The sequence below is a fragment of the Salmo trutta genome, chromosome 19 (assembly GCF_901001165.1).
Source record: "Salmo trutta chromosome 19, fSalTru1.1, whole genome shotgun sequence".
In the NCBI taxonomy this organism is placed as follows: Eukaryota; Metazoa; Chordata; class Actinopteri; order Salmoniformes; family Salmonidae; genus Salmo; species Salmo trutta.
Window position 1 is genome coordinate 48080029 of NC_042975.1, and position 15071 is coordinate 48095099.

At 42.6% G+C, this 15071-nt stretch overlaps 1 protein-coding gene across 1 annotated transcript; it reads right to left on the minus strand.

The window, feature by feature from the left end:
• Positions 1 to 3584: 3584 nt before the first annotated feature.
• adgrg4b (adhesion G protein-coupled receptor G4b) lies at positions 3585 to 14264 on the minus strand. Its single transcript, XM_029701517.1, has 26 exons — positions 14168 to 14264; positions 13980 to 14044; positions 13823 to 13853; positions 13638 to 13675; positions 13282 to 13430; positions 12951 to 13055; positions 12725 to 12801; positions 12562 to 12626; positions 12124 to 12169; positions 11924 to 11946; positions 11596 to 11744; positions 11256 to 11385; positions 9568 to 9668; positions 9263 to 9467; positions 8765 to 8933; positions 8471 to 8611; positions 8242 to 8367; positions 8091 to 8136; positions 7834 to 7937; positions 7600 to 7721; positions 7114 to 7382; positions 6868 to 6973; positions 6135 to 6418; positions 5759 to 5860; positions 4255 to 4410; positions 3585 to 4120 (listed from the first exon to the last, which is right to left on the minus strand). Exons 5-26 carry the CDS (start codon positions 13316 to 13318, stop codon positions 3966 to 3968), a joined length of 2718 nt encoding a protein of 905 aa, XP_029557377.1. The 5' UTR covers positions 13319 to 13430; positions 13638 to 13675; positions 13823 to 13853; positions 13980 to 14044; positions 14168 to 14264; the 3' UTR covers positions 3585 to 3965.
• Between the last annotated feature and the right edge of the window lie 807 nt (positions 14265 to 15071).

Sequence of the window (15071 nt, forward strand, 5' to 3'; positions counted from 1 at the left end):
AAGATGGGGGTATGTGTAATCAATAGTCTGTAAAAACAATGGGCAAAGCAATTACTGGTTATGGTCCAAACGCGAAGTAGACAGGCTCCTGAGTGGCACAGCGTCTAAGGCACTGCATCTCAGTGCTAGAGTCGTCACTACAGACCCTGGTTCGTTTCCAGGCTGTATCACAACTGGCTGTGATTGGGAGTCCCATAGGGCGGCGCACAAATGGCCCGGGTTTGGCTGGGGTAGGCTGGTTAACTGACTTGCCTAGTTAAATAAAGGTTAAATAAAAGTTTAAAAAAGACAGCCCTTGAATGACATCGTCACATCCGAATGAGCCTTGATCTGAGAGGCAAAGTCCTTGTTGGAAATCTTGACATTGAGCCTAAAAACAACCAACCTGAAGCTATTGATGTACCTAGCAAGCTATGGTAGCTAGTACTCATGTCAGGTAGCTAGCTACAGTTACCCATAGCTGGCTAGCTAGTTTTATAGTTTGGTTATTAATTCCAAATATATTTTATGTTTATGAAGCTAGCTACGTTTTATAGGTTCCTATGAGTCTGAATGTCATATTCCCATTTGCCTCTGCTAAAAATCAATGCCATCTATATGTATATTTTTAGCTAGCATCATAATTTTGTCTCACATGCCAAAAAAATTTGCGTGTTGATTTAATGCTCCCTCAAAATCAAAATCGAGGACCAAGGGGCAACTTTTATGAATTGGACCGCCACTTAAGATGGCAATCTCACTGCATCCAGTTTCAACACAAATTCCCCCGAGGGAAAGTGGCTAGCATGAGGGCTGAGGGGGTAGAAATAACACGATTGGACCACATCTACTGTATATATGAATGGACAAAGCCATCGATCACTTTACACCATTCATTCAGAGACTCAATAGTGCATTGAAGCCAAATGAAGTCGGTTAAGATGGCGTCTCACGGAGACATGGGGAGCATTCCTCTGCCCGTGTGTTGCTGACGCATGCCAGATCTTACAACGCCTGGATAGGTATTTTAAGTATCAGCTAGCCACAACATATGTTATAGCAATCTGTCAGTCGGTGACACAGTCGTTGACGTGGCACGCAACTATTGGTTGATGCATGCAACGTCTAAGCATTAACTCTAGTTGAAAGCCGACCGGGGTACTGCAGGCTGCCATTTGCAACTAAATTATCCTCATGACTTCTTCTGTGTTAGCAATTTTTTTTATCTGTTCATAATTAAATTGGCAGGTTAAGAGAATGAATGTAGCCGGTTAGGAGAATGAATGTAACCGGTTAAGATAAATTAATGTGGCAGGTTAGGAGAACTTACCTAGCAGGTTAGGAGAATAAGGTTACGGTTAGGAAAAGCTAAAGTGGCAACCAATCTTCACATTTAGCTCTTATGTTTCCATACATACGCCCACTTATGTTGATCCTCCCACTGCTTTCTCAACGCCCACTTTCAGACACACTCCACATATGCAGGTACCCATGACTCTAAACATGCCGCATACCAGAGTGGGAAGAGTCTAAACAGAATCCTTGGGACATCTTGCCAGTGATACTCTAATGACGAGATGATCCAAGTATGGGTAACTGCTTACGAATTCTGCATTCATAACCAAGTAGGAAGGTGGTAATTACCAGTTGTGAAGTCGTAAATACCAGTTGAGTGCATTCACGGGGTGAGTTCTAGTGGTACACCTAACGAAGCCGACTGCAGACGAAAGTCGAGTAAAGTTGGACACTGTGGTGGTTTTCCAACAGCAAGGCTCAGATCAACCAATGCCAATGTCAACATAGCTGCTATTGTTTATAAACGTTTCTGTATAAATGTCGAAATAAACTTTTCTATACCCCCCTATTACACACTCACAAACTGCAAACATAGTGCGTGGAAGATGAATTTGTTAAAGCGAGGTCGCAAATATCACTTTGATGTATATCTCCTGTAGCTTTAGAACCGTGGCAAAGTTGGTTCCTGTTTCAGTCATGTCTTTGGCCACATTCACGTGGGTCAAACAGAAATACCCTAATGATTGGTTGACAAATAGTGCCTCCAACAATGCAGGCGATGGCTGCATTGGGTAGTTGGTGAGAAGCAATTGCAGCTACTTGAAGGCGACTTCATCAAAAACTGCATGTCCTTTGATCACACGATTTTTGTAATGTTCATGCAGTCGTCACGTAGTTGCAAGTCGGACAATTTTTATGCCCATAATGCAACACACTTTTGAAAGGTGGTGACCATTGAGGGTCACCGACTTGACAAAAGTGATCACTCGAACGCGCCCACGTTCTTTGAACTCCTTGAGAAACTCTGATTGGCTAATGGCCAACAAGCTTTGTCAAGCATAAACTCAAAGTGCAGCTATCATGTTTGTAAACAAATCATAGTGTTCAAAAACTATATTAATAGATTGTTTTTTATAAATAATGTTTTGTTGTTGCAGTTAACTGGCGAAAAAACTGTTATCAAGGTAATTTCCTTAGTAGTTGACGTCAGAGGTGGGAGAAGTCAGAGCTCAGGGATGATAGACTAGTAATTATCAGTTGAAGAGTTGTTCAAGTCTATTTTTCCAGTAAATACTACTTTCCCACTTGGTTATGAATGCAGCATTAGAGTGTGTCTGAAAGTGGGCGTGGTGAAAGAAATGGATGGATCAACAGCAATGCGTGTAACATCTGCGCTCCGTTATTTGTTAGACAGTTTTGAGTGAGCAAAGTTTTTTTCTTCTTCTTACCATGCAACTACCATACCACGAGAGTTTGGACTTCTGTTTTGTCTGAGTTGTATTTTACTCTTACAAATAATTGTACATTTTTCAGTTAATAAAACTCACAATTGTTTATATTTGATTAAAAGTACTGATGATGATGGGTGTACTGTTGCTGGTATGTGTGTGAAAGTGATCCCCTCGAACACGCCCATGACACAGATCGTCTTGTCTCGTCCCTCAAAAATAGGAGTCGTTGGGCGCGTTCGAGCGGATCACTTTAATCAAGTCGTGACCATCGTTGGTCACCGCCTTTCAACGTGTGTTGCATTATGGGGATAACAATTGTCTGGGCTCGTTTGAGTGGTCGGGCGTAAGCAACTGACTGTAGACAAGTCGAGGAGTATGTGGATTGGCGGTAATGCACCATAAATAGAAGGCGGAAAGGCAGGCGGCAGGTGGGAGGAGGCAAAATCATGTGGGAACATTCCAGCAAATGAGAGAGCAGATACGCGTGTGCACAGCAGACAACTTTTTGTCAAAGTTGCCGAGGTGCCACGTGCGTCCACTTGTATCAGTGCATTCGTAACTACCTTAACATTACAAAACTATTTGATCAAATCAGATCCAACACTCTCATACAAAGAATCCTTAGTCGGTCTGCTTACCGCTGTATTCTCACATGGACAGATTCTTACAGGTGTGGAGCCTCTCACTTCGCATCATGCTCTCTGCCCGTGCATATAATGCATGGCAGCAGGGGGCAGTAGAGAGCACCATCCGTTAACCCCAGATCAATAAAATCTCCCATCCCAACTTTTCAGGCACATGTCAGCACATACTGGTATTTTTCATCTCACATAAAACTTTGATACACAAATACTGATATTGGAAAAAGATTGCAGTCAATGTCATTTATTGTCTGTATTGCACACATGCATACTAGTCTAATTTGTCACACCTTCAGTACAAAAATAGATCAGTGAAGATGGACAGGACATCATTCATCAGATAGATCATCACAAAGAACTTCATTTTAATTTGCTCCAAGGTAAGTAGAAATTAAAAACACCATTCATATTATGTCCTAAATGTTGCTTTATCATACAAGTGCATTCATGTCCCAGATTGAGTCAAAGCGAAAGCTGCCATGTTACACAGAACCAAGCCTTGTCTGATATTTCAGATTGCACAAGTTACAATCTTTGTTTCTCTATTCATTCATTTAGCACAAATTAAGGTGTTCCTCCTTGCCGTATTTCAAAGGTCTTAAGGAATGGGAAGCCGATGTCTTGGGTGAGATCCGTCTTGCCAAGAGGGCCCCTCGCAGTTCCCCTCCTCTGGGAAAGAGGCACTCTTGTGAGGTAGAGGAGTGAAGTTGCGTTGGACAAGTGGTAGTGCCAAGTTATTCTCATACACAAGGTCTGCCGAAAACAAGCAGAAAATATATTTCTACACCATGCACTCGAGCTCTAACCACTCATTATAACGTCATCATTGGAGTCCTAGAATAATACTAAATCACAACAGTTCTTCCTTCAGAAAAATGGAATCTCACCCAAGTTAGGTCTTCTGATGGAGACCTGTCGTTGACTAGAGTCGGAGGAGGCCGAAGTGCTTTCTGTGGCGCTGGACTTTATGGACCTCACTGAGGGCATGCGCACCAGAGGGTTAGGTCTGGATTTGGCACCAACTGTAAAAGTCTGGCTCCACTCTGAACAACAAGACAAATTACACATTCATAACTAGATTTTCAGATCAACATAATCCATACAGTATCAATCCAAAGTTTCCAAATCCAAATGAGCCGGCTACTCATTTCAGTTTTTATTTTTTATTTTACTATTTTACTATTTTCTACATCAAAACTATGAAATAACACGTGAAATCATGTAGTAACCAAAAATAGATTTTAGATTCTTCAAAGTAGCCACCCTTACTTAGCCTTGATGATGGCTTTGCACACTCTTGGCATTATCTCAACCAGCTTCATGATGTAGTCACCTGGAATGCATTTCAATTAACAGGTGCGCCTTGTTAAAAGTTAAATTGTGGAATTTCTTTCCTTCTTAATGCGTTTGAGCCAATTCGTTGTGTTGTGACAAGGTAGAGGGGGTATACAGAAGACTTGCTAGGGCCAAGAAACATTAGACCGGCGGAAATATGTCTTTGGTCTAATAAAACCAAATTTGAGAGTTTTGTTTCCAACCGCGGTGAGACGCAGAGTAGGTGAACGGATGATCTCCGCATGTGTGGTTCCCACCGTAAAGCATGGAGGAGGAGGTGTGATGGTGTGGGGATGCTTTGCTGGTGACAGTCTGTGATTTATTTAGAATTCAAGGCACACTTAACCAGCATGGCAACCACAGCATTCTGCAGTGATACGCCATCCCATCTGTTTTGGGCTTAGTGGGACTGTCATTTGTTTTCCAACAGGACATTGACCCAACACAGCTCCAGGCTGTGTAAGGGCTATTTGACCAAGAAGGAGAGTGATGGAGTGCTGCATCAGATGACCTGTCCTCCATAATCACCTGACATCAACCCAATTGTGATGGTTTGGGATGAGTTGGACCACAGAGTGAAGGAAAAGCAACCAATAAGTGCTCAGCATATGTGGGATTCCTTCAAGACTGTTGGAAAAGCATTTACAGGTGATGCTGGTTGAGAGAATGCCAAGAGTGTGGAAAGCTGTCATCAAGGCAAATTGTGGCTACTTTTAAGAATCTCAAAAATAAAATATGTTTTGATTTGGTTAACACTTTTTTGGTTACTACATGATTCCATATGTGTTACTTCATAGTTTTGATGTCTTTACTATTATTCTACAGTGTAGAAAATAGTAAAAATAGAGAAAAACCCTTGAATGAGTAGGTTTGTCCTAACTTTTGACTGGTACTGTATGTATGTATATATATATATATATATATATATATATATATATATATATATATATATATATATATAAAATACATTTGTTTTATTCTGATCACGGTCAAACATTCATTGAATTTCTGATTTGAGTGGTTATATTACAGTATATTGATATGTGGTTGCATTACCAGAGTAGTCTTGAAGTCTGAAGCGGCCAAAGCACAAATGGATTCTCCATTGTTTTCTCACATTCTCCTTCATCAGACAATGGAACAGAAATATAAAGAACCCTAAAACACACCAGTGACACTGGCATCAGGTTTATACCCTCTATACATTACACCCTATGATAGGATAGTGCGACATCTTGGCAATTCCATTTTTTCTACTTACCCAGAGTCAGATGAACTCATGGATACCAGTTTTACGTCTCAGCGTGCAGTTTGAAGCAAGCTTAAGGTCATTTCTGGAGCCATTGCTAACTAGCGTTAGCGCAATGACTGGAAGTCTACAAGAACAGCTAGCATGCTTTAAACAAATAAACGCCTGACAGCAGTCACTCACCTTGCAGACTGTTGAGGACACAGAAGAGGTAGAGGAAGGGAACCTTGGCTGGCCCCCAGGCAAAGAAAGCCACAGTCCAGGTGAGACCCAGCAGGAAGGTGAGACTGGAAACCCCCTTCAGGTCCTGCAGAAGGAGGCCGCTGTGGATGCCAGCCGGCTGATTGACCCGCATGTGGCGGATCTGGACCAGGACCACCACGAAGATAGCCATGTTGCACAGCATTACTAGCAGAATGTAGCCCACCACAGACACATAGAAAACCACTTCATCCTGGATCCAGCAGCTGATAATAGGAGAGAGAGGGATTTTATCTACACATCTGAATAACAACCTCAGTCCAGAATCCAGGGGTGTAACTTTCACTGGGGACTGGGGGGGGGACATTCTGAAATTGCATTTTTGTCCCCCGCAGTTTTATCATTGGAATGTGATACAAAACGAGGCGCGGTGTACTTTAGGACCAGGCGAACGCCTCTGAGCTGTTTGGAGTATTTATCTGACTTGAAGAAAAAAAACACACTTCTAAAACCAAAGTTGCCCCCCTGCCAGAATCTACAATACACAGACTCGAGTACCACACAATGATCTACACGTAGCCCAATTTAACAGTAGAAAGTTTTGAGTTGACATTGAGTGTCAGATACATGTCATTCAGTGTCAGAAAACGGTGCTGTTCATCTAATGATAGTGACATGGAACAATAAAGTACAACAGGATGATTCTAATACTTACAACGCCTCGGAGTTATCTAGTGGTTCCATGGACTCACTGCCGAGGGAGCTGCCGTAGGACTCTCTCTTCACAACCAGAACTACGCAGCATATAGCCAGAGGGATTCCTACGAGAGGGGAGGAAGATGGAGAAGGAGAACACGTGATATGGTTCAACTGATAAGAGTGGAAGGGGAAATACGGATAACTGTAGTTTAAAAAAACGTAGCATTTCGCTATTGTTCTAATTGAACAAAGTTGATCTCACCCCATCCTAGGGAGCAGAACTTTAGGATGTATGAGGGCACATAAACATTAAAGACTTTGACCAATGCAAAGTACATGTGCACAGCCTCCAGGCCCATCCAGGTGAAAGAGGCCAGCAGGAAGTAGTGCAGTGTGGAAGCCACTGCCACACAAAGCCCATAGCTGCCAAAGGAGGAGAGCCAGGAGTTGACCAGGAAAACCATGTTGAGACCCAGCAGCGCCAGAGACAAGTTCATGAGGATCTTGGATGGGTAGTCTCTGCGGAGCTTCCTGTGAGGGAAAATGGGGGTATGTGAGATTGAGAGAAAGCTGAGAGGGCAACAATTGAGCAGATGGTGTAAAGTGCATGGAAAAAAGGAGGCTGTGGAAAGAACACTGTAAGTCACTTTACAAAACGCACAAAGGTGATACAGTGTGAAAACAGGAAGAGGGTGCCACTCCAAAAACTGAAGGTGCAGAGCGTAGATGTAACTGAATTGATTCTTACTCAAATGCTGTGTATGTCAATACAGTGATTCCCAGGAAGAGAGAGGATACACCGCAGCCCAGATAAGTGATGATGGTCAGAATTTCCTCGTTTGCTATGTCGATTTGAGTCCTGGATACATCCTACAGTACGAGGGAGGATAGTGGCGTAGAGGAGAACATCGTGGTGAGAACAAAGCTTATGTACCGTTTTGTAAGGTAACCACACTTGGTGCATTTCAAAGAGGGTCATTACCAGAAGTACTCCAAAATGAGTGAGGTGGTCACACAGGCATGTGGTATAGTCAGCACTGGTGTTGTGCTTCCTGCATCCATGCGGTTCCCATCCTCCCTTTCCTTCTGTAGTGAAATACAATATTTATCTACCCCACGCCTCCGCTATACCACACACACACACACACACTACACAGATCAACTCTGAGTACACACTTTCCAAAAATATTAGGATTTCATTTGCTGGATTATTCCTCTGCGGTTTATAATAGGACCTACCATTTTGATTGAAGTCCCAGTAGACACACTGCACCTCCTTGCCAAGCTTCGAGAGAAAATCCAATGAGATCAGGCAGCAAAATATGGGTTTGATTGATCATTTTACAAGTGATTGTTCAGTTGATTTATTGTCAGGAAGTGTTCCACATACTGGATTGGACATCACGTGATGTAGTGTCACCTCAACATCCTCCTCTAGGTCCTTGATGGGGCCACTGGCATTGGTGACACTGGCTGAGACCACATACGTGTTCAGGATCTTCCCATCCGGGTTGTTCTGAAACGTTGAAGTATACAAGATTGCGACTGGACTTCTATCCAATAATACAGTGCCGTTCTGACATAATAAAGACGGCCCTGCAGTGGTGCAACTCTGTTACCATGAAGAGAGTTGGGACTCCATAAAACTGAAACTGAACCCGTGGCTGGGTTCCACTGTGTTGAGGAAATCTGTACTTCAAGGCTGAGGGTAGGGAGATGAAGGCAACCGTCCCTTTGAACGGATCCTTGTTGATATAAATCTACAACACCAAGATTAAGGCCATGATCAGAACAATGCCATCTTAATATCAATGACTGTACAGATGGGTAAAATGGAGGGGTTATATCACCTTGTGTTTAGAAGTATAACTCTGGGGAACCATTTTAATGTTTGGCAATCAATTAGCGCTAACCTCGGGGTTTAGGCCCTCTGCAGCAGACGAGACCCCAAAAGTGAGGACCTGAAACTGGTCCCGGTCTACGTCCACCACGGAGATAGCCATCGCAGAAGCAACCAAAGTGTAATTTGTCTGGTCAAAATAAGACATCTTGTCGCCAACCATCTCTGTAATGTTCAGTATTCTGCAGAGCAAAGAGCAGAGGGCAAAGTTGAGGACACAGTAAATATTGATAGCAGAACGTACAGGAAAATGAGAGCGAGAGAGAGAGAGAAGACGTTATCCATTTGTACAGCTTCAATAGTCCAGGGCTACGTTCCAATATCCATACTAACATTAGCCCAAATATTCCTTCATTCTAATTGGTAGGCTAGTATGGATTCTGGATCGGATCCCAGGCGTATCTCGTACGAGCGTGTGGTTTTGAGGAAGCCTCCTCCTAATCGCCACTCCATTTCTTTAACCACCTAACCTGTGTGGTAGGGATGAGTGCAACAGAGAGAAAACACCCACTGGTTGGTGACATGCTGCAGGTAGCTCTTAGACTCCAACATGTCTGAGATGATGTTGATGATAGCTTTGCCCAGAGGTGGGGTCATACAGCTGATGAATACAATGTTTTTGAGTTTCTTCAGAACGGTGTTAAGTTCAGTGCAGTTGAGGTCTGGATGGTCCTTCAGCAGGCTCTCTATCATCTCCACCACATCCATAGCATTCTCTGAAAACACAAAAAGTACAATGCATTGGTTATTATGGTCACAGACAGTGTGTGTCCCCCAAATGGACGCAGTAGAACTACTCAGGTGAAGTCAACTCACCAGGAGTGACATCAATGTTGTCTAGGTCTGGAATGGTCTCAACCACAAACGGGCATTGGTGCAGATCTGGGATGCCCCAATGGATTGGCAAACCCAACAGACTGTCAGCAGGACAGGTGTGTCAGGCGTCATCCACCCATGGTCAAACAGATGACAGACAGGAATATCAAAGTCAATGAGTATAATATACACTGAACAAAAATCTAAAGACAACATGTAAAGTGTTGGTCCCATGTTTCATGAGCGGAAATAAAAAATCCCAGACATTTTTCATTCGCACAAAAAGCTTATTTCTCTCAAATGTTGTGCACAAATGTGTTATGTCCCTGTTAGTGAGCATTTCTCTTTTGCCAAGATGGGTGTGGCATATCAAGAAGCTGATTAAACAGCATGATCATTACACAGGTGCACCTTGTGCTGGGGACCATAAAAGGCCACTTTAAAATGTGCAGTTTTGTCGCACAATACAATGCCACAGATGTATCAAGGTTTGAGGGAGTGTGCAATTGGCATGCTGGCTGGAGGAGTGTCCACCAGAGTTGTTGCCAGAGAATTGAATGTTCATTTCTCTTCTGTAAGCCACCTCCAACATCATTTTAGAGAATTTGGCTTCACAGCCGCAGACCACTTGTAACCACGCCAGCCCAGGACCTCCACATCTGGCTTCTTCACATTTGGCATCATCTGAGGGGGGATGGGGGGACAGAGGGGTGCTGAGGAGTATATATATATATATATATTTGTTCTTCCAGTTTCGTCGCAGGAGTAAAATAATCCTGCGGCAGGAGGATTTGATTATTCTCAAAGAAGTGCTAATTTGTAACGGGAAATTCATTTTGATAGGCTATGGTAGACTATAGTTTAGGTGTAGCTTACGGCTGCATTTCAGATACACTTGTATGTCGTAGTGGAGACCAATATATATATCTTGTGTTATTAAGCTACAGTATATAAAACAACGTCGTTGATGTGTTTGGAGGCATTTCAGATACATTTTTGTTCATTTGACTTTGGCAGTAGTAGGGTTTACACTAGTAGGACATGTATTCTGTCTGGTGCTTTAGCGTTTGAGCGAGTGAGAGAGAACTGCAGGCTTTCATAAAATGTATGTAAATCACAATTTGAGTTTCCTGTAGCGCAGGAAGATTCTCAGTGACAACGAAGTGATCAAATTAGGATACCACATATGTAGGTTTACAATTTGCAGTGTTTCTTCCCTACACATTTTTATTGTTATGGAGGCGAACAGGTCTCTCAGAGACAAACACTATCACATCCCTCGCAAACAGTATTTAACACCCATAATAAAATTGATCAGGGTTATAATAGAAATATTACCTCTGCTTATTATCTATAACAGATTAATGCTTTTATTGCAGGACATATTCCAGATGTACAGTCATCGATTGATTTAGTCATAATCGTTCAATGCAAATAGCCCTGTTCTAATGTTAAAGAGAGACAGCTTGGTCATTATGTTGCAGACAGCACATAGTTTCTGACAACAAGATGAAATTGGCTATAAAATCAATGAGCCAGAAACGATAAACCTCTACAACTCAGTTGTTCACTGAGAGACACCATTTGAGACCACAAGAGCCCTTTATCATTGGTAATTTGTCATGACCTTGCATAATATACTAACTACATTATGTACTACAATAGTGTAGCTTGACAGCTTGTCTCACCAGAGCCTGCTAGCTGTCTTGCTGGTGTCTCCCTGACATGGCAGCGTGGCAGTCCGGGGGGCCCAGGTGCCTGGCCACACAAACAGGCCCTGTCTGGTCTGGTGTCGGTGCTCAAGACAACTCCCTGGCGCTTGGGGGAACAAGGAAGACAAGGCATCAACTCCTGCACAACTCACAGGGACAAAGGGTGTATTTTCAAATCATTCACATCAAAGGGAATGCAATTTTTGTACTGGTTCTTAAACCCTTAAATCTCTTTTGCGCTTGTCTAGACAGTACCAGAGTCCATTCAATTTCCGTTTTTATGGGTCTCGTTTCAAATCAACAAAGTGAAACTTACGTATATGACGAATGTTAATGTCGTTGGACTTGTTTTCCATGGTTATAGTGCCATTGGTGTATGTCTTCTCCAGGAGGGTACGGATCCTTGTCCTTGTCTCCTCTTGACTTGATGACGTTGTCACCCGCATCTGGAATCGGCAGCCGTGTCTGTGGATGGATGGGGAAACATTGCATACATCTGTGCGACAAACTACTTGCTCCTTAATTTAAATCCTCCAGTGAAGTAGTTACATATGGCTCACTCCATTTAATTATAAATGACATGCGGTGTCTTGTTGTCCTCAGTGTATGTCTGACTTTTGGGGTATTCTTTTGTATGATCATACCTTGATGTTTTGAGCAAGGAAGGCTGTAAGAAAGAATTACACTGTTTAGTGCTTACAAACCTTGAATATTCGAGCAGAAACCGTACGGGTAGGTCAAAGCAGTTTTTCATTTTCGATGGGAATATGTTAACCTCTCACAAATACATGTATTGCTGCCTCAACTACCTGGAGAATAGTTTGTATGTCCTGCCGATACATACCCCATCAGAATCAACCGTGTTTGATCGTGGAGATGGATGCTGCACACTGAAAGATAGAACACCTACTGATTAAACTGATATTCTCTGTGTATCAGTTTTTTCTTAAAAGGCCCAATCCAGCCATTTTTATCTCCAATATCAGATCATGTCTGAGTAACAATTACCTACCGTTCTGTAATAGGTTCCCATTAAAATTGTCAACGGGAAAAAAAACTTTTACAGCGTTAGTTTCATCAGCTCTTTTAGAATATGATACAAAACACAGGAAAGCATCATTTTTACTACACTGGGCCTTTAAGAGGTTAAAATGAAGAGCTCACTATATCCCACAAATGGAATTATGGGAGATTTTATCTTGCTCTTAATTCGAACCTCACAGGCCCAGTGCATTCAAAATGCAGTTTTTCCTGTATTAGTGCGTGTTTTACTGATACATACCTGTATGCCTTTCCCAAAAGCTGGAAGGTCAGAACAGACATCTCATCAGGTAGGGTGACATGCAGCTGAAATTGTCAGAGAACAGGCAGTGTGAGAAGTAACCTGGGTTCATCAGGAAATCAAGGATTTGAATGAAGAAAAGCTGTCCTTTCAGGCTACATACCCAGGTAATGATAGTCAGTTCCGGATGGATACAGAACCCAGTAAGGGTCACGTTCACATCAACCTCAAAATATATGTCTGTGATGAACGACAACATTAAGAAGTTTAACACGGAGAGTGTGAGATATTTGAAACCAATATATTTCAGGCCAGAAATGATATCACATGCTGTAATTAGTTTGGTTGTGGATGGATCATTTCCTGAAACAGATGAGGAAGACACTAACCTGAGAGTTCGCCACCAGTCGTGACACTAAGGTCTGTGGTTGTGTCAGAAGAGGTTCCAGTGGCCATGACAACGGGAGGAATGACTGTGGCAGGGGGGAAGTCCTCTGGGGAAAGAAACAATCCCTCTCATCATCACAGTGGAACCATGGACCCGCATTGGCATCACTCTTCTATATCATATATAGGGCCAGGAATCTGTCCTCCTGACCATGTGACCAGGAAAAACTCTGGACCTAATCATTCAGTAACCTTCCTTCCCCAGTTGGCTACTCTTTAGTTCTGACTTTCTCTCCAGAGGTGGGATTCCTTTTGGAATGGTTTGTGACTTACCTACAGCGTTCACTTGGATGCTCTGGGGGTTAGCCATTAGCGTGAGATATCCGACGTTGTGAGGTGTGTTCAGCAACTGAGAGACCTGTTTCTGCACTCTGCTGACATCAGAGCTGGGGATCACGTTGAGGTGGACCAGGCAGTCAAAGCTGTGTGGTGAATACAGCAATTATCAAACCTCAAGAAGAGCAAGTCCTTTCAGTCCCAAACCTATAGCTTCAATCAGCTCCCGGACATATTAGACAGTGTGTATATTTTTGTTTTCATTTCTGCCAATTGTAGTGTCACAGAGACCATTTAAAAAAAAAAAGGAAACTTGAAACATATGAACCCCACCAGAATAATGTCTTTCTTACCGGTTTGCATAAAATTCAGCCCGCAATATTGGTTTGTCCTGGGGAATTGAAATGGTAGTACATGCTATCATCTGTGCTCTAAACAAGTTGCACTGATTATCGTCAGAGTAAATGTATAACGACGTAACTATCACGTTATTGTGGTTACTGTGTAGTATCGTCGTTCTGTCGAGTTCAACACTTACAGGGGCCTCTTCCTCATATGTCTCACCGGCACTGTCAAAAGTGTGAAAAAGCTTGTGTTGGTGATTGCAATTGAGATGAAAAGATTGTTGATTAGAATATTGCATAAATAAATCCAAGATATACCTGTACTAATTTTGTATTTGGGACTTTCCTTACCTGGTTGACACAGACACAGAGACTCTGTACAAATGATATTTGTTGGATGGTAATATCTGTCTGAGCTGCAAGGACATAAAGGTAATGTAGACATTCAAATTGAGAACATTACATGTGCTGAGTCATCTCGGAACCATTTGAAACACTGTGCAACAAACAGGAAGTGAAATGTGACCACATTAGCTTACCCATTTCTGTGCAAGGTCTCTGGCTTTGTATACGTCTGTACTGTTTCCATCGTAGCAGATGATGGCGATCTTGACTTTAAGTTCGTACAAAGACCAGGCTGACACAAATTAGGAAAATGATGGCATTGATCAGTAGCAATGTATAACAGACAAAGCATTTACCTTGGTGTTTAGCCCATTTACCTTCTGATGTGTAGCTAACGCTACTTAACTTACCTACATATCTACACTGAACAAAAAAGGTAAACGCAACATGCAACAATTTCTAAGATTTTACTGAGTTACAGTTCATATAAGGAAATCAGTCAATTGAAATTGATTAGGTCCTAATCTATGGATTTCACATGACTGAGAATACAGATATGCATCTGTTAGTCACAGATATTTTAAGAAAAATGTAGGATCAGAAAACCTGTCAATATCTGGTGTTACCACCGTTTGCCTCATGCAGTGCAACACAACGCCTTCGCATGTTGATCAGGCTGTTGATTGTGGCCTGGAATGTTGTCCCACTCGTGTTCGTACACGTCGATCCAGAGCATCCAAAACATGCTCATTGGGTGACATGTCTGGTGAGTATGCAGGCCATGTAAGAACTAGGACATTCAGCTTCCAGGAATTGTGTACAGATCCTTGTAACATGGGGCCGTGCATTATCATGCTGAAACATGAGGTGATGGCGGCGGATGAATGGCACCACAATGGGCCTCAGGATCTCGTCAGGGTAACTCTGCATTCAAACTGCCATCGATAAAATGGAATTGTGTTCGTTGTCCGTAGCTTATGCCTGCCCATACCATCACCCCAAATCCACCATAGGGCACTCTGTTCACAACGTTGACATCAGCAAGCCGCATCGCCCACACGCCATACACTCTGTCTGCCATCTGCCTGGTACAGTTGA